Below are 20337 nucleotides of genomic sequence, written 5' to 3' on the forward strand. Positions count from 1 at the left end.
TACTAAGACTGATTTTTAAAATACATGATTCTAATAGCTTTTTGGGGGCATTCTTCCAGTGCTTATTGCTGTAATTGGACTGTGAATACTCCTTTCTGTCAATTTTAAATTAAGGGGGTTAAAAATAGATTGGTAATGGATGGTAAATGCAGCTTAACGTTGTCAAAAACTATATTACAGAATGTACCTCAATTACATCCAGTATTGTATTCTTGGTTCTGCATTCAGTCTTTTTGGGTAGGTGACTATCAGCATGGCAGATCTTGACAATCTTTTCCCGCTCTTCCTTGCAAAAGTGCTTCAAATCTCTGAGATTGCGAGGGCATCTTGTGTATACTGCTCTCTTCAGGTCAGCCCATATATTTTCAATGGAATTCAGGTCTGGGGTCCGGCTGGGCCATTCCGCTACTTTGATCATCTTCTGCAGAGCATTTCTTTTGATGATTTGGTGGTATGCTTTTGGTTGTTATCATGATGAAAGGTACAATTCCATTTCATTGTTAGCTTTTTAGCAGAGGCCTGAAGGTTTTGTGCCACGTTGACTAAGGCCTAGTGCCCACTGCTGTGACGGGCTCCACAAGCGGAATTCCGCAGCTGAGCCCGTCACGGCGCCCCCTCCCCCCAGAGACCCCATACTTGCCTCCGGATCCGACGTTCCACATGACGCTTTGGCGTGCATGCGCAATAGAGCGCATGACACGCCGGCCGTGTCATGTGATGTGCCGTCCACATCATGTGACAGTGGGCAGGAAAGAGTTTTCACGCTATCTTTCGCTGTGCTACAACAGAAGATAGCGTGATAGACGGCTTCCATTGACTGCAATGGAAGCCGTCCGCGTGTACGCCCGCGGCAAATAGAACATGCCGTGGGTGAGGACGTGTGATTTCACAGTGCGGAATTCCGCACCATGAGCATTGCGCTCTTAGGTTCAATAGAACCTAATATAGCTGCGGGGCAACGCGGCGGATTTTTGCCGCGTAATACGCGGTGGGAATTAGCCCTAAAGCATAATACTGCCTCCACCACGCTTCACTTTGCATATGCTTTGTGCCAAACATACCTTTTGGAATTATGGCCAAAAAGTCTAACCTTGGTCACATCAGACTTAAAGGGGTTGTCCCGTGAAAGCAATTGGGGTTAAGCACTTCTGTATGGCCATATTAATGCACTTTGTAATATACATCGTGCATTAAATATTGGCCATACAGAAGTTATACACTTACCTCCTCTGGTGCTGGCGTCCCCGTCTCCATGGCGCCGACCGAAGCCTTCTTCTCCTTCCATTATACGCGCTTGCGCAGTCTCCTCTTCTATTCTGTTGAATGGGGCCGCTCCGGTGTGCTCGCGCCGCACAGGGCATCTGTTGGAATATATGATTGCCTTGACTTTTATGATCACAGAATTTATCAAATTTTACTGTTATTTACCCACTTTGAAATATTGACCTTTTTATTTTATTTATTTTTTTATTTTTGCCCTTTTTTAATAGACTACTTCATCTAACCTTCCCATAGAACTACAGAGTTTGGAACCCTTGGCGGTACCCCAGTCTTCCCCTACCCGTGAACGATCTCCAGATGTGATATCAAGTGCTTCCACAGCTATATCCCAAGATATTCCAGAAATTGCCTCTGAGACACTTCAAAGAAATTATCCATCATCCATATCTGTTAGTGTTGTCCAAGAAGAGAATTGTACATCTAATCAAGCACCAAGCATGAGCTCTGCTGCTTCTGCGCTGCAGCTCTTGTCAACACGTAACCGTAATACATCAGCACTGGGGCTACGGCCGCTGGAGTTTTCGTCTTCCATGTCTGACAGCGAGTTAATCAGTGCTTCATGTCTAGAGAATGCAAAGCATCAGATAGATGACGTTATTTCTCAGCCGTGGCCAGCAGCACCTGATATAACACGAGAAACAAAAAACAGCTTACTAGAAAGGTATGGCTTTTAAATGTCTTGTTAGAGCAATGTGTTTGAATGCGTATATACACTTCATGACCAAATGTATATGGACACCCCACCTAATTGTGGAGTTCAGCTTTTGCTGCCACACCCATTGTGAACCAGTGCAACTGTAACGGCTAATGCTGTGAAATGAAATTGTTTAGGAGTAAAAGTGAGTCCGTTGAAAAGTTTTAGACCTTTCAAGCACACAGATTGTTGAAGTGCTTGATGTCTATAAAATGCCCATTTTCTGTTGATTACTCACTACAGAGTTCCAACCAGAGGATTTATTATGGCAGTTAAATTTGGGAGCTTGCACGTGTTTGTCGTGCTCTCAAGTATGTTTTACCTTAAAGGGGTTGTCCGAAATAAAGGATTTCTTTTAAGAACAGCTCCATTGTGACCAAAACATAACAAAGAGCTGATACTCGCCTCTTCTAGTGGTGAAGACTTATGGGGAAAGGCGAGTATCCACTGTTTCTGTTTTGGCCACGGGGAGCCATTTTAGAAATGTTTTATCTCAGAAAAGCCCTTTACGTGTGTGACTTGAGATTGAGGTACAGGATGAGGAGGAAGCTTGGCAGAAGGAAGCAGATGGGTGAGAATAGAAGGTACTCTTGTTGTAGCTGCAGGTTTTTCTGAAAATGTAGGTCAAGTTGTTTTTGAGGCTTTCCAAGGTAGTGTAGGGTCTCGTGTATAGATGTAGCAAGTTCCCAAGTATAGGTGCAACACAGGAGAAATCCTGAATATGATAGAGGAGAGCAGAAAAGGAGGTCTTGCAAGGACTGGAGATTACTTGTGGGGAGGTAACAGCATATTAGCTCACAGGTGTATAAAGAGGACTAGTTCTTTAAAAAAAAAAAAAGCCTTGGATTACCCTTGCATTGGATTCTCGTGACAATTGATAGCTAATGAAGGGGTTGGCAGAGAAAAGAGGCTGGGGAGTAATGCGGGGAGGGGGTGGAAAGGGGGGGAAGCGTATTAGTCAGGAGGCAGAGTTTAAGATTGATTGGAGGGGTGCTAGAGTGTTGGGGGCAGGTTTTGCGGATATATCACCAGCAGTGAGGAGAAGTAGAGAGGGATAGCGGGTGGGAATTTTTATATGTGGTGGAAATGTCTGCTTTAATAAGAAGGTGAATAGGATTGCGAGGCTGGCTAGACAGGCCCTGGTAATGCGGGACTCAATTATTGTGGGGAATGAAAAAGCAATCTGTCACATATATACTGGAATCACAGAAAAGTATGTTGTCTTCTTGGCAGTCCAGTTTGACAAATCACAAATCTGGTTGATGGATTACTAGGAGGGGCTGAAGGAGGGGTTCCTGGAGAATTAGGTCAACTTTGCTGTTTGCAACAGGCTCTACCATGGAAATATTGCATTTGTGTTTGGACAGAAGATGGCTGAAAGGTTGGAGTAGTATTTAAAGGGGACGGGGTGGGCAATCATAGATACAAAGGGGAAGATAGTATAGACAGCGACCTGCAACTAAGTAAAGAAAATGAGGGGAAAGGGTTAGTGAAGTTAGCACTGTCGGAACAGTTAATAAGGCACACTTAAAATAACCTAAAATATCTAAACTGCATAGTAACTTGAAGTAGTAATGGCTGAAGGAAAGTATGTTATAGTGGGAATAACTGAGACATGGTTGGATGAACGCTATGACTGGCTGGTTAACTTCCAGGATTATAGTTTATTCAAAGTAGATTGTACAAAAACTGAAAGGTGAAGTGTTTGTTTTTATTTAAAGTCTTCTCTAAAGCCCACACTACAGGAAGATATATGTGAGGTAAGTTAACATATAAAGTTTCTGGGTAGAAATACATGGTGGGAGAAGTGTAATAAAGTTCTCATAGGGGGTTTGTTATTACCCCCCAATTATAACGGAATCCAGTGAGAATCTGTTATTGAGGCTAAACCACAGAAATTCAGGAAGGCTAAATTCAATCAGGTTAGAGATACCCTTAACCTTACTGACCTATGACAATGTCTTCAAAAATAAGAGTTCAGACAACAAATGGGAAATCTTTTAAAATCATCTTAAATATTGTGAGTGGCTCATACCTTACAGGAATAAAAGGGTTAGGAACAGGAAAAAAACCAACGTGGCTAAATAAAGCTATAAAAAAAACAGAAAATATTTAAACTGCTAAAGCAATGAAGCAGCACTAAAAAACTAGAAGGAACAATGTTACAGGCAAATAACAGCAGCAAAGATGGAGCTAGACTCATTGCAAAAAAAAAACCGTAAAAACAAACGATAAACCTCTTCAATTTTAAAAATAGTAAAAAAATTAACACTGAAAATGGTGTCCTTTTTACAAGTCAGGGCTCAGTCACACGGGCTTTTAGTCGCTCAATTTTTTTTGTGCGCATAACTGATGCGTTCAAAAAAATCACATGACCTAAGCCGGCGGCATGGCGTGAAAAAACCCTGCTAGCAGCGTTTATCTGCACAAAAGGGCTCAGTCACACGGGCGTTTTGACACTCAAAAAGAATGCTGCCAGCTATCCTCTGCCACAGCTGTCACAAAGGAGCACGATGTTTTCCCATTGAATTCAATGGAGCCAGAAATACAGCCAGCTCCATTGAAAGCAGTGAACTGCCGGCAAGCGCTGTAGTAATTTTCGGGGAAGGGCTTCAAATATAAGCCCTTCCCTGAAAACCATCCTAAATAAGTGTAAAAAATAAAAATCTATACTCCCCTCTTTGCAGCTGCCAGGTCACAGCCGCGTCAAGCTGGCTCTTCTCCTGAACTGCTCTCAGTAGTATTCAGCAGGTGGGGATTTGAATGGGCTGCCTCTGATTGACTGAGCACTGTAACCAATCAGAGGCAACTTTCAGCTATTGAAGGACAGCTGAGAGCTGCCTCTGATTGGTCCCTGCGCTCAGCCAATCAGAGGCAGCTATCACTCACTAATGAATTCAGCCAATCAGAGGCAGTTAATTCAGCAGGCGGAGATTTAAAATCCCCGCCTGCTGAATACTACTGAGAGCAGTGCAGGGAGAAGAGCCGTCTGGACGCGGCTGAGCCATGGCAGCTGCAGAGAGGTGAGTATAGAATTTTTATTTATTTATTTTTTACACTTATTTAGGATCGTTTTCAGGGAAGGGCTTATATTTGAAGCCCTTTCCAGAAAATTACTACAGCGCTTGCCTGCAGCCCAGTGCTTTCAATGGAGCCAGCTGTATTTCTGGCTCCATTGAATTCAATGGGAGAACATTGCGCTCCTCTGTGACAGCTGTGGCAGAGGATCATGATCTTCAGTATATGTTCTCAATGGGGTCGGCGCTGCTGCCGCCGGCCCCATTGAGCGCACATACACAGAATACTGATTTGCCGCAGAATGCAGTTACTTGTGTTCTGTGTATCGTTGTGTCCTATAAGTTTCGCTGCATGCGTTTGTGCGCATGTAAAATTCGCTCATGTGACCCCTCCCATTGAAAAGCATTGGGTATATAGAGACGAGGATCGCAAATGCAACTGTCAGACACGTGTACAAACGCCCGTGTGACTGAGCCCTCATGAGGGAAGAATTGTAGAAGGTGATTAAGGGTGAAATGTAGAATAAATAAATTAAACCTTCCATTAAATATCACCAACCGGAGGCTGCCTGTTCACAGGCGATTCTTCACTGCGCTTCCCGTAGCAATAATCCGGCCGTGGGAAACATGGCGAACGCTTTCTATAGACTACTATGGAAAGCGCAGCCCTGCTGTCCACGAGCGGAGTATCATAGCAATTCTCCTCTCATGGGTTTTAAATCGCTGCATGCTGCGGTTAGCCGCAATTCTCCGTGGTGAGCCTGTCAGCTCTTTTCTGTACCCCGGCGGCGGCGATCTGCTGTGGAGCCATCTTTAAAAACTAAAAAATTTAGATAGACAAATCATCAGGTCCCGAATGGCATACACCTCAGGGTTGTATCAGACTTTTAAAGGGCTTTTTCTGCAACTTAAAATTGTCACAAATGCACTGTCCTTCCTGGTTGATGCTGACCAGTTCCTATGTCAGCTGCTGCTAATCACTGGCAACAGCAGCTAGCTGTAGCTTTAGAGAACAGATGGTCTTGATTGCTTTTTGGATTTACTATATGGAGTCTCACCTCTCACCCCTCATAACATTTTCAAACTGGTTAGTTAGGGGTTAGACCAATGTATCCTTATTCTTTTAATGTATGACGCTGTAGACCCATCAGGGCCTGGAGCCTTCCCATGTTGGAGATTTTCATAAGCCTAAGTGATCTCTTCCTAGATCTCTGCATTCAGAAAATGTCTCTGAGAATGCATAAGAGTGGGGATACGTTTTTAAAATTTAAGAATTTGGGTCCCAGAATCGAAGCAGTGTTATCATGGGCTTTATACAAAGTATTATAAGGGTTAAAAGAAAGTTTTGTTTATTGTGTCCGAATTAGATGTTGTGGTACCCTATGAGATATTGGTTTTAAAGGCCGTGTTGACTTTCTTTCTGTCCCAAAACCTACGGTAGATACTAGCAGATGATCTGGCATATTAGCAAATTTCAAATTAAGGGTTTCAAATCCATTGAAGGGCCCGCTTGAGCTGATGAGATAAAATGCATTATTTTAATTCACAGGTAGTCGTTCTTATGTACATCAACCCACATGGGCAAGTCATGCAATAAATCACACCTGTTCTAATACACCTATTACAAGAAATGTAATGCACAATGTTAAACCCATCAAAGTTAGTGAACACATCTGTTCTAACCATAAATGTACAAGTGATACCGTGACCGCAAGAAGTAGATTCCCACCTTGGACCAACAGAGCTAAAGGGGCGAGGCACTGGAGCTACATAATGGCTGTGTTAAGTCCCCAGGTTTTTAGATTTATGCCAGGTCTGTGGATAGTTTAGGAGACATTTAGCCAAGTTCTCATCAGATTGGAGTATTGAACAAGGTCTCCATAAGGCTGTCACTTTTAACTTTTTTGACGGATCGTTGTAATCCCCGTCGCTGAATTGTTAGAAGATCAGTAGATTGACTTTCAAATTTCTAATCACTGGAGCAAATCCATTTTAAATGTAGAACCTGTAGAATGTAATCATTTAACTAAAAATCATGGACAACCAAAATTCTTTTCAAGGGGAAACTGGAAAAGCGTAATAAATAATAAAGATAAGTGGTAAATCTCTATAGGTCAGATACTGATGTGAACTCCAATACTGGCATTTGCTGTGAGTCTTAGAATGACATTAATTACAGTCACCAGCCTCAGAAAAATGAGACACATCTATTTTATTTTTTTCACAAACAACGGAAAAAAGTCCCATATTTTTACAGACAGACCAGGAATTTCTGGATGGTTGCTAACCCCAAATGCATTATTTAATATATTGTATATATTGTACAGATGAGCACAAGTTCAAGCCCACTAATGTGATAAACATTTCAAGTAGTAATAGAAAAAAAACAGAACTGTCTCCTTATCCATTTTTCATATATAAATAAAGGGAAAACAAAAAGGTATATAGGCACATTTTGTTAGGCTGGGTTCACACAGGGCGGATTTGCCGCGGTTTTGCCGCACGGAATTTCACCGCGGCAAATCCGCCCGCGGCCTCTAATCTCGGGATTAGCCAGCCATGTGGACGAGATTTCTGAGAAATCTCATCCACACGGGACGGCCAATCCGCTGCGGTAAGGCCTCATGTCCACGGGGAAAATCAGATCCTGGAGAATCTGCAGCGGGTCCCTCCTGCCCCGCGGACATGGGCGCTGAAAATAGCAATTTAAAAGCATTTACCTATCCGTAGCGGGCGGGGACGCTCTGCTCTTCCTCACGGCCGGATCTTCATTTTCGGCCGGCGGATGAATTCCTCACGCCGGCGGCACGTCGCCGGCACGTCGTCGACGTGCCGCGCGCATGCGCCGGGCACATCCGCCGAGCCGAAGCAAGGGAGATGCGGCCATGAGGAAGAGAAGACCTTCAGCGCCCGCTCCGGGTGAGTAATTCTTTTAAATTCCTATTTTTGGTCTCCCGCGGATCCGGACGGCTTCCATAGGCTTCAATAGAAGCCCGCGGGAGCCGTCCCCGCGGGAGACCCGCATGAAAATGGAGCATGGTCCAGATTTTTTCATGCTCCATTTTTTTTTTAAATCTCTTTTATTGACCATCCGCGGGTATTTATCTACCCGCGGGTGGTCAATGCATCCCTATGGGGTGCGGATCCGCGCGCGGGAGATCCGCTGCGGATCCTAAATCATATTTTCCCCGTGGACATGAGCCCTAAGTCCGGCTGAAACCACGGCCGCCGCAGCTGCGGTTTCAAAAGATGCAGCATGTCTATTTATTGTTTACTTTCGTTGCGGCCGCGCTCTCCTCTATGGGAGCGCCGGCCGCAACGAAAAAGAGAGCGGCCGGGCCGCTTCAAAGCCGCCACGGAAATCTTGCGGTTTTTGCTGCGGCCAAACCGCATGATTTCCGACAGGAATACGCCTAGTGTGAACCCAGCCTTAAAGGGGTTGTCCCGTGATAGCAAGTTAAGCACTTCTGTATGGCCATATTAATGCACTTTGTAATATACATCGTGCATTAAATATTGGCCATACAGAAGTTATACACTTACCCCTCTGGTGCTGGCGTCCCCGTCTCCATGGCGCCGACTAAAGCTGCATTCTGCCGGGATTAGACTCGCTTGCGCTGTCTGCCCTCTTCTATCCGGCTCCGGCATGCTCACGCTGCATCTCCCAATATTAAATAAGAAGCACTAAAAAAAAGGGTGCCAATAAAATCTACCGCTTACCATGTAAAAAACAGCCATTACACGGCTTCATGAAATAATTTTTTAAAACATTGTCAGTTTGACTTTTTTAAAATTTTTACTATAATAAAGTACATAACAAAAACTGTGAGACACACAAATCGCTCACTAATATGAACCCCATTCTTTTGAATGGGGTCATACACCTGAGCAGCATGTCCTATCTGTGGGCATTCCCTCTGAATGCACCGCATTGCCCATTGTTTTCAATGGGGCCGACACAGCATCGCGCGGCGAGTGTGACATGAGGTTTACTTGTTGACAACAATGGGAAGCTCTCCACGATCCTCCGCCATGGCTAAAAGCCAGCAGAGCATTGCTATTTTTAAGGAAGTGATGGGTGGTTATTTTAACACACAAATGGCTCACATCCATGGGAGCATTGCACTTTGGCTAGTGCGATATCTGACCGAATTTCACAGCCAGATATGGCATTCGCTTGTGTCAAATTAGCCGTAGTGCCTTAAAAACTAGTCCCCAAAAATTGTGTGTGGTTTTTTTTTCAAACTTCACCCCACTGTGCTTTTCGATACTTTACATAGTCTGTAAAGCTACACAAAAAATACAACTTGTCCTGTCAAAACCAAGCCCCCGTTGACAGAAACATAGGGGTTAAGGGTTTTTCTTATGCAAATGGGGATGGAAAAATGAAGTTTGGTTTTTAATAGCCCTTTTACCACGATTGCGGTTTAGGCTCATTACACCATTACTTTACAAAACTTCATCATTTGTTCCTTCTAAGTCCTTTTTTTGTTTTGGGTAATAGTAATTTTCTTTATGAAGCACTTTGGCTAATCATTGAGAGAGCTTTTTATATCCACTCAGCTATCCCTCAAATGTTTCTCAATTGTCGCTTTATTTAATCTCAAATTCTTCATCTAAAATTAACCCTTTCCCGCCTCATGGCACGAGTCGGGTGTAATATACAGCCAAGCTCCCATTGCAGCGGTTGGTTTTGCAGATGACTAGAACCCAGTGTTTAACCCCTTAGATACCACTGGCAGTGCACAATAGACTTGTGTGGGTGTGCATTTACATGAAAGCCTTCCCAAACATATATGTTTTGAAGGAGGAAATGTCTTTCAATGGCTGCAAGGTTTAGATTCATTTCCTAGTTTTCTTCAACAGATTATTTTAAATATATTTGTGTACTCAGTTACGTGTTTCTTTTCTTTCAGTGACCGTGATGATGAAGTGACCGCATTTGCATCCAGCTTAAATAGTTTTGGAGGAAAGGGACAGAGTCCACGTCTACTTATGAATGACTGGAATACCCAAGTATCGCCACGTTGTTCCCCAAAACCTTACAAGAAGTCCATCAAAGATGACATGTATGGTTATACTTAACATAAACTTTGTTATTGGTAGTTCTAGTTAGATTTTAACCCCTTTAGGGCACGACCATTCTTTTTTTTTTTCCATTCTGTTTTTCCTCCACCCTTTTATAAAAAAAAAAAAAAATCATAGCTCCTTTAATTATCCATCGACGTATCTGTATGAGGGCTTGTTTTTTGCAAAACTAGTTGTATTTTTCAGTGGTACGATGTAATGTACCAAAAAACTTCCACCATCTTTGAGTGCGTCTTGTTTCTGCGGCGTACACGCGGATTTATTCTATGGGTCAATAGGATTTTTTTCTTGAAGACGGGGTGACCAAAAAAGTCCAGTTCTGATGATGTTCACCTTGCGGGGTAAAAAATACATTACTTTGATAGATTAGACTTTCCATCACAGACCCAGCACAAAATACTGGAAGAAAAAGTGCTGCATTCAGCTCTTTTTTTTTTTTTTTCTGGTAAAATGCCAGGCGGCTCAGCAGAAACCACATTATAGTCAATGGGGTCTGTTCAGCGGCATAAGATGGGCATTCCCCTTTCCTGTTCCCCGAATGGAACAGGAAAACTGAATTCCTGCCACAGATGTGAAACTACTCTTAACCTTCTATAAAGTCTGCTTGTCTTGATCTGGACTTCAGCACTATTAGCATATCCTATGGCTATGTGATATCTGCTTTAAATATTGCTACATACACAGGTAGCGTAAATTTTGCCATTTCAGTGGAATTGCCTGCCTGAAATGTACAGAACAAGCTATGTGAATGAGATTTCAACAAATGTTATCCACACACTATGGAGAAAATCTGCAATTTGACCTACGGTGTATATTTTAAATCTACAAGATGCCAATATATGGTGCAGATTTTAATTGTGCCTTTGACCCTTTCCCATTGCAAAGGGTGAAATCTACAGCACAACCTCAGCATTTCCACTCTAAAATCTCCTGCAAAAATGACACTATTTGGTATGGGTTTTGCTGCCTAAAATTTACGGCAAATCCAACATGTACAGCCTTAGGGCTCACTCATAGGGCTGTATGCAGTTCAGGTGCGTGAGATGCACAGCGGTTTCATATCATAGAACTGTGTGCATTTACTGCCTATTATGTTCTTGCAGGTTTTTTTGTGTGTATTTACTATGTTCCTTTATACACAAAAAAATGCAGTGATTGCTCCTGCTTTAATGAATGAATATGCATGTGTCATTCGTATGGACTGTTTTTATGAAATCCCATAGACTTTAATGTGCTATTTTGGTCTACGGACCAAAATAGGGTGTGCTGCAAAAGAAAATTTTTTTTTTTCCATGTGCTTAAAATACACGTCTGAAAAACGGACATCTTAATGCTTCAATGCAAATCAACAGGGTTTACATTGTCCCTATTATGCATGTAAAAAATATGCGCATAGCAATGATGCCGGTGTGAATGAGCCCTTACTCTTAATGACCATAAGATTTAAAGTTTTTTTCAGTCTATGTATAAAAATATCTGTGTTTTTTTTCTTCTTCTTTAGAGATTTGACCTTGTCTCCAAAAATAGCTGAAAACCAAGTAAGTATCTAAAAACAAAGTGCAAAACCATATTTATTGAACATTTTGGAAGCCACATTTACCTGAGATTAAATATAAAGCTTTCTACTGAAAATGTGTTATTTTGACCATAAGAAATTTTATTGGAATATTTCAGACAAACTTCGACCATGGGGAACTGATGTCTCTTCTGTACATTCAACAAAGGGAACTTTCAGAGCTTCGTCAAAACCAAATAGAGCTTATGCAGAGACTTACTGAACATTTGGATGCTTCTCAGAATTCTATAATGGGCCATGTGGAACGTGTATTTGACACTCAACAGCAGCAAGAACGTATCCTTTACTTATATTGTTAAGAATGAAAGCCGTCGATTAACGTTCTATAGACGTAGGGTTATGGTTGAACACGTGTTGAATGAATGATTGTCCGGTTAGGGATTGTTTCACAGACTCGGTCATATATGTTTGAGTCTATTGGCCGTTCGAGTCGTTACACTGGCCGTACTGTACCTGTTCAGTGACGCTGGTAAAACAACAAATGGTCTTTCTGGGAACATTTTTTGTCATTGGAAAATAGTTTGTGGACAAAAGATCTTTCTTAAGAACAAATTATCTTTCATCTGACACTTTCAAACACTACTAACTTGGCTGTCAATGTTAAATTTACCATGATGAACGACTGTTTTAATTAAAATTGTCAATGTTCGTCAACTTTATTCTGTGTATGGGCTACTTATCTAAACATATTTTTTTGCTGTGCATATCCTCATATGGACAATTTGGGTGTGTGAGTGATGTCCGCTTGATGTTATGGGCATAGAAGTTGTGCCTGTGACATCCATAGTGGGTGTCTGCTTTGATACATAACTGACATCCTACTACAGCTGCTGGGTTTGGAGTTATCTTCAATGTCTGCAATTTAAGCCTTTAGATGGCGCAGTCAATAGCGTTTATGGCATTTAGGCAGTCAAACGGAGGGAAAGGGGTCCCTTTGTTACTCTGTCATCCCTGTAGACACGACTTTGGGGTGCCAATTAGTTACTATGGCAGTCTGGTGCTTAACAATGGCTCTCGCTTTTGCCATATATGAAAGCCTGTTAAAACAGTCGCAAATATAATAGGCTGTCAGTTTTACACTGGCAATTATCCCTGGTGGTTGCACCCATCTTGAACTGAGATGAGATGTTACTGTGTGTTCCTTTAAGACTATTACTGTCTCAGAGTCTCAATATGCTTCAATAAATGCAAATAAAGTGCACCACAGATTCTTCTTTTTTTTTGCAAATAATGTCTTTGCACTGCCTTTTATTCCACAATAATATACAATAGCTATTGTCCAACTTTTCTTGGAACCTAAGCACAGTTCCACAGCTTAAACAAATCCTACTAGAATCTGTACTCACTATCGCCTATTTAGACATCAAGTTGAACCCTGGATTATCCTTTTGGTCCACCTACTTGAAACAGGATGGTATATTGGCCTTTCTTATTACTTCTGCTTCATCCTAAGTAGTCAGGGACTCTCTTTGCACGGCCAGCAACTAGACGTCCTCCCAGTGGTCATTTGCCAGTTTCCTATACCTCGTGATGTTGTGTGATCTTAGAGGATAGGAAGATTGCCAGATGCTGCAGACTCCTGAAACACTGGGTAGGGGGACCAAAGCTTCTGTCTTTTAGCTTCTCAGATCCTGCGCTTCCTTCCTTCTGTCTGACATGCCTTGCATATCCTAAGCAGCAACCTGCTGGTTCTCCCTGCACTGAACCACAGAGGAGCTGAGGGTCTGTAGATACAAGTGTAAAAAAAAACTTTCAGTATGCGCATAAAAATAAAATGTGGTTCTTTTAGTTTTCCGGCTAGGCTTCTCCAGGTAAACCTCCCTTTAATGAGTAGGTACAGCACCCACTGCAGCCAGCAACTGCTGTTAGTTGTAGGAGCTAGCTGGATCAAGGGTGCATTAAAAGTTCGGCTGCACTGAGCTGTAGGGGACGCCTGCATTCTCTCAAACTTCTTCTCACCAATTGCAGGAGGAGGAGTACATCTCCATCTAAGTAGCTATGGGTCTACCCACAAAGGGCAATTTGTGTTGTCTTCTCTGGAGCTCACTTATTATGTGACCATCCACTCTGCTAGTAAAATATCCCCCACCATACTCGGCACAAACATTTTTAATTACCTAATTAAAATGGTCATCTTTCATGGTCGTTCACTGGTCTGCTCTCACTAATTAAAGATTAGCAGGAATAAAGGAAACTGATAATACGGGAACCTGTAGGTGTGTCCATGATACCAGAATTAAAGGAACAAACCACATTTTGCTAAGGGTCAGGTTTTGTACTTTACCCACATTACATTTAAATTTAGTAAGAAGCTAGAGCTAAACCTTTGGGTCACAATGTGTTTAAAATGATGCCAAAAAGATTGAAAGGCAACCCATCTACATCATATATATGTGTGTGTGTATATATATGTGTGTGTGTATATATATGTATATATATATATATGTATATATATATATATATATATATATATATATATATATATATATATATATATATATATATATATATATATATATATATATACACACCTATATAAAAATATATATAAAGAAAAGTCTCCCACTATTGCTGGGCTTATTCTGATATTCTGTTAAAAAAAAAGTGCATTGGTGGCCACTAAGGGTGTTAAGTACAGTTTTAAAGGCTTGTGAAAATATCAGCAAAAAGGTTTTTCCCAACTTTTGTCTGAAATGTAGTCCCATATGTCTTGTGAAAAAATAAACCCTTAACTGCTGATTTTCCAGAAAGGCGATTAGATAGAATTCTAAGTGATGGACAACAACGAAATGGTCAACTGCAGGAGTATCTTTCACAGCAGCTTTCCCATTCTCTTTCTGGCTCGCTCTGCAACAGACTTGATAAAACAGTCCGTGAAGAGTTTAAGAAGTCCATTCCTCAGTGTAAGTAAAATGTTTGTGTTTTCCTTAGTTTTAACTCCTTTTGGTCTATAGGTGTACCTGTTTCAGGTGTGCTTTAAAATTAAACTTTTGGTACAAGGAATGTGAACGTCTGAATGATTTGCAAGTGAGGAAAGATCTACCTGCCTGTATAAACTAGTTACGCACGCAAACTGTTAGAATACGCTTATGCAAACAATCAATCGTTCTGTGTAAATGCACCTTTGCTCCCTGGATCATCAACCCTTCTGATGTAAGCTAGTGACTATAAGATGTAATATTGTTGCGCTCAAGAACTCTCTGCTTGGAAACATGGTGAGAACCCCCTTAGTTTTGGTGTAGAGGATGCCCCCTTGTTACTGTCACATTTCTGGGTACAGAGCTTCATGGAGATAGTGAATAATAAGTAAATAATACTAAGATTTAATACATTCACATATAGTAAAAGAGGAGCTACAAATTGCTTAAATAAATATATGGACAACCAATAATAGAAAAAAAATGTGTATTATAAATAAAACTGGAGTTTATGAAAAATATACAAGATAACAAGTAGAACATTTGCATGAATTGTAAATATTTTGCAACATCTCGTTTAGCACTGAAGGGATCATAATATTGTATCTGTAGATTCAGAACCATCTCCCTTTTTATGGAAACTCTCAAATCTATCAGCCTCATCTCTACTAATCTGTTCAAAAGGAGTAACATGGAAACATTTAAAATGGTTTTCCAGGGAGAATACTATTGAAGACCTATCCTCAGGTTGGGTCATCAATAGTTAATCGGCTAGGGTCTGTCGCTCGGGACCCCGACTGATCAGCTGGTTGTGCGCCTGCTGACAGCGCCGCGATTACACAGAGGTTGGATCAGAAGCAGAGGAGTGTCTGCTCCGACCTCTGTTTAGTGGCCAGCGCTTGTAACTGCAGACATATTTCTCATTGAAATAAACTTGAGTCATGCCTGCAGTTACTAGCTGGCATCCTCACAGAGATAGGAGCAGAACTTCCGCTCTGACCTCTGTGCACCCGCTGACTGTACCGTAATTACACAATCAGCTGATTGGTCGGGGTCATGATAGGTCATGAATAGTATTCTCCCTGAAAAACCCCTTTAAATTATGTGTCATGACACGCTATGTTTCAGGTACCCATTTTGTACATTAGTCCTATGCTAATTCATGGAATAACGAAATTCATTGCGGTCCTACCCACATATTGGAGACCACAGTCACATAAGTAAATAAGCCACATACTAAGGGGAACAATTTGAAAAAAACGAACAATTGGGTAACGCAAATCGGTTACAGTATTTTTGTGTGTGTGTGTATCACAATCTTACAGCAATGGTTTGGGTGTGAACTTGTGTTGAAGGAAGGATCTCTGAGGCCTTGAATAGCACTGTGGAGGTAGGAGCAAAGAGATCAGGAGCTGCTGGCGGGGAACAGTACCTGATCATTGATTGTCTTTTTGGCAATGCAGGAGAATTTGCTGGAAGTATGATCCTGCTGTTTTTGAGCCTTTTGTATTGGTGAGTTCCCTGTTTTGCCTGTGCCAGGCAAAGGGACCACAGCATTACAAGAAGGGGTAGCAGTAGCCATGTTATGTTGAGGCCACAAAGTGGATGCTGTGCCCATAGTGAGATCCAGTTATGCCACTAAGGAGGCCCCCTTATAGCTACCATACTAGAGCTATGAGCATTGCTAGTCATCCTGCTGACATTGAACCTTCTTAATTTGTGGACCGACAGGTCCCCTTTTGGTAGGTGGAGCCATCCAGAACATGAGGCAAGAGTGCCAATGGTCATGGTGTGTTCCGTCTGCTTAGAAAATGTGACTTCTGTGCCCGCAAGTTACCTTTTAAATGCTCTATGCAGGAACTACTGGTGTGATAGGTTAGGATGACTATCCTACTTTTAGGGTGTCATAATTAAAACACCCCTTTAAATTTTCCATTATTAAGTGAGGCCCCCCAAGTATTATTAAAAAAAAACAAAAGGCAGAGCACTTCCTTGGATAGTATTACTGGTAATGGGAGAGATCTAGAAACTCAAACCTTGCTCACCTAGATGCATTGGGTTAAGTGCACAACAATCAGTGATGCTAAACAATATCCCCAGGTATTCAGCATCACCAGAAAATTATTATTTTTTGGCTGCTTGATGTTGCCATACCTACCCAAGAAATAAAGGCGCATCATTGAGAACCAGTTACTACTGTCCAGTATAACAGGGTAACTTTAGGGGATCCTACGTCCTGATAAGTTCCTTTTAAATGGTGCATAAGCTAAGCTGTTACGTGATTTGACGTACAGACGAGCCAGAATTGTTTTTGAGTTATTAATTTTCGAGTTATTCTTTTTCAATTACTTTTTGCTTTCCAAAGGACATCGTTCTGCCACAATTTTTTGTTCTTTCTAGCCTCAATAACATTGCATTCTTACTTGACAAAACCTCATTAAAAATCAACAATAAATTCACAAATGTTAACATGCTTAGTTCATTTCTGATTTGCTGTATACAGTATTTCATATAGGTTAAATATGCTTCAGAATGTGGAACAAGTCCACAGCTGAATACAGCTTGCTTTGGATTTTAAAATCCACAGAATGCTCCTAAATCCCTTAAGATTTCTTTCCACATAATCTAAATATGTTTGTTAATATAATTTGAATTATGCTAACACAATGTGTTTTACTGTTTTGTATAATTGTGCATTTGGAATGAACTTTATGATGTGTTTTTTGTTTAAAAGGCATCAGTAAGAGTCTGGATCCAGTCACCGGGCAGCTTGGTAGCGCAGTTGGAGCAAAACTGACTTCTATTGAGGGATCTCTAAAGGAAAACATTGCCAAGATGGTTAAATCCAAGGTAAGTCATTATTTCACTATAGGGGTTTCAAAGTCTGTCAGTCGGGACCAAAATTCATACTACGTAATGTAGACCATTCTGCTTATTGCTATATACATCTAAAAGGAGTAAGACTACACTGCTCAAAAAACTAAGAGCACACTTAAGCATCACAGACCTCAACTCACTTAAAAATCAGGATTATCTCTCTGTCCAGGGGGGGGAGCATGAGAGATGGTGAATCAATTTTACCTGCTTTGGTGCAAATGACAGGGACAACACCAAAAAGGGAATGGTTTTGCAGATGGGGGCAAAATGTGATTGTTCCCAGCAACAGAAACCAAGTAAGCTTGTAGATATGATACCTTTTAATGGCTAACAAAAATACATGATGTTATAGCGAGCTCTCGAACCTCTCGGGCTTAATGAGGTGGCCACACTCTATCTTAATCCATCTTGACTGATTTTTCTGTAGTTTTATTAGTGTTCCTATTGCTACTGGTAGGATAAAGGTGGAACCTGTGGCGTAGTCAGGTTGCACAGGTAGTCCTGCTCCTCCAGGATGGCACATCTATATGTGCCATCACAAGAAGGTTTGCTGTGTCTCCCAGCACAGTCTCAAGCATAGGGCAAACACAGGCTGTTAAATTAGCTAGACAGGGCTGCAGAAAAGCATCAACCCAGCATCAGGACTGGTAACCTACATGGGCAACAGATGGAGGAAAACATCCTAGCTCACCTCTTCCTTGACAAGGGCATCTGTTTCCCAAGGAATCCAGCACTTTCTCTCCAGCCTGTAGCAGACAGAAGTGTAGCTGGCCTTTGTAAACCTGGCCACCGTCACACCAGACTTGTTGGTGTGGGCTCCCTTGGCAGAGGATTCTGCAACCATCATCTGACAGTACCAGCGGGGACCTCTGCTCCAGCATTACAGACTTCAGAGATGGCAGTGATTATTGTAGGAGAGAGGCTGTTGTTCCCACATGGTCCAGCACTCCCAAGAGACAGTCAGAGCAATCTGCAAGAGCAAATCTTCACGATCATACCTTGCTTCCCAAAGCAGGATCACAGGTATTTGGCACTTATTATTCTTCTCGCTCCTGTTATTCACCACGCAGCTTTGCTTCTGGTAATTTGACCTCCCACTGCTGTTTACTGCATTCAGGGAAGGGTCACCTAATATGCCAGACCGTACACCTCTCCCAGTCCCCTCAGCATACCTGGCAGTCCCTATGATATGTGAGACAACTCAGAGGTACGTCATATATCAAGATAAACGAATACAGTTACTCACTGACCTGTCCCATTTTGTTTTCCAAAAAAGAAAAACTCTCCGACTCCTTCTGGCTACCTTGTGCCAACACAATATATCCTATCCCTGGGTTTCCCCTTTCTGTCTGTCGGTCCGTCACGAGGGCCATTTGGATATATTTTGTAACCTGGGAGTTCTTCCAGCTTTTACGTCTGCTCTTGGTCTTCCTGCAATGACAATCCAAGATTGTCCTTCTCTTCCTACAGCACCTGCTGCGGGGAACCCCCTCAGAGAGATGGCTGACATTGAAGAGACTGGTCTGGGCGGAGAACGGACTAGGGCTTGCTCAGTTACCTATCAGCCTAGAGCATTTTTCCTCCCCTGTTAAAAGCCCCATGGAGACCTGTGGTCCACTTCAGAAGGCCCTCTGGTTGATTTACCCCCTGGGGTTCTGCAGCACGTATACTAAACACCCATGTATGTCCCCCTCATCTATATATATATAAAGACGAAAGCCCTCACTGACTCATTCACTGACTGACTCGCCAAAAGTTCTCCAACTTCCCGATGTCGTAGAAACATGAAATTTGGCACAAGCATAGATTATCTCCAAAATAGGAAAAGTAATTGGGTCCCAACTCGATTATTCAATTCTAGCGCAAAAGAATTGGCGTCGAAATTTTGCATACGGAATCTAAATCTCTCACTTCCCAATGTCCGAGAAACTTAAAATTTGGCACGCGCATTGATTATGTCATAAATAGGAAAAGTTAATAGGTCCCAACTTGATTATTCAATTCTATGCGCAAATGAATTAGCGGCCAAATTTTACGTACGGAATCTAATTTTCTCACTTTCCGGTGTCATAGAAACGTGAAATTAAGCACGAGCATTGATTATGTCATAAATAGGAAAAGCTAATGGGTCCCAACTCGATTATTCAATTCTATGCGCAAAAGAATTAGTATCCAAATTTTACGTACGGAATCTAATTCTCTCACTTTCCGGTGTCATAGAAACTCGAAACTCACACTGCCTCCTGATAATGAGGGGGGTGGGTGCTTGGTGTACACTCCCACACATAGTGGATACAGGGTGCCAGACCATTTTGATATATGTAGTTCATCTCTAAAGATTCCGGGGGGTGGGGAGGAACGGAGGGGAGATCTCTCTCTCCCTCTATCCGCCCCCCCCCCCCCCCCCTCTGCTCACCGCCGCAACTCACCTGTCACTCGCGCCGGCAGCCAAATCTTTACAGACGAGCGGGAGGATACTCGGCTAAGGCACTACTCGCTCGAGTAGTTAGCCTTAGCGAGTATACTCGCTCATCTCTATTTGAAATGTTGGCTCCCTGTCTTCCTTCCAATGTGCACACAGGTCAAGTAGTTTTTTTTTTGTTTTTTTTTTAAGAGTAGTAAAGCCAGAGATGATGATATAAAAATGCTGCTTTTAACATCCAGGGCCAGAAACAGGTTAGAACCTTTTTCTGTTATCCTTAGCTATAGCTTTTGCCAGGGTCTATGGGGATTCCCTTTAGAGGCCCTCAAGCAAATTTGGTTGCGTCTCAAATGTCTAGCTAGAGTCCTTAGGCCTCATGTCCACGGGCAAAATATGATTTAAGATCCGCAGCGGATCTCCCGCATGCGGATCCGCATCCCATAGGGATGCATTGACCACCCGCG

The 20337-nt window shown here is 42.1% G+C and overlaps 1 protein-coding gene across 1 annotated transcript in view; it reads left to right on the plus strand.

Moving 5' to 3' along the window:
* EDC4 (enhancer of mRNA decapping 4) overlaps nt 1–20337 on the plus strand; it is a 226702-nt gene that overhangs the window by 183010 nt on the left and 23355 nt on the right. Inside the window, exons 18-23 of the mRNA XM_066582703.1 lie at nt 1491–1942; nt 9909–10061; nt 11582–11618; nt 11755–11932; nt 14404–14559; nt 17309–17424. Of these exons, the coding sequence (XP_066438800.1) occupies nt 1491–1942; nt 9909–10061; nt 11582–11618; nt 11755–11932; nt 14404–14559; nt 17309–17424 (1092 nt within the window). The remainder of the gene's footprint in view (nt 1–1490; nt 1943–9908; nt 10062–11581; nt 11619–11754; nt 11933–14403; nt 14560–17308; nt 17425–20337) is intronic.

The sequence above is a fragment of the Eleutherodactylus coqui genome, chromosome 11 (assembly GCF_035609145.1).
Source record: "Eleutherodactylus coqui strain aEleCoq1 chromosome 11, aEleCoq1.hap1, whole genome shotgun sequence".
Lineage (NCBI taxonomy): Eukaryota > Metazoa > Chordata > Amphibia > Anura > Eleutherodactylidae > Eleutherodactylus > Eleutherodactylus coqui.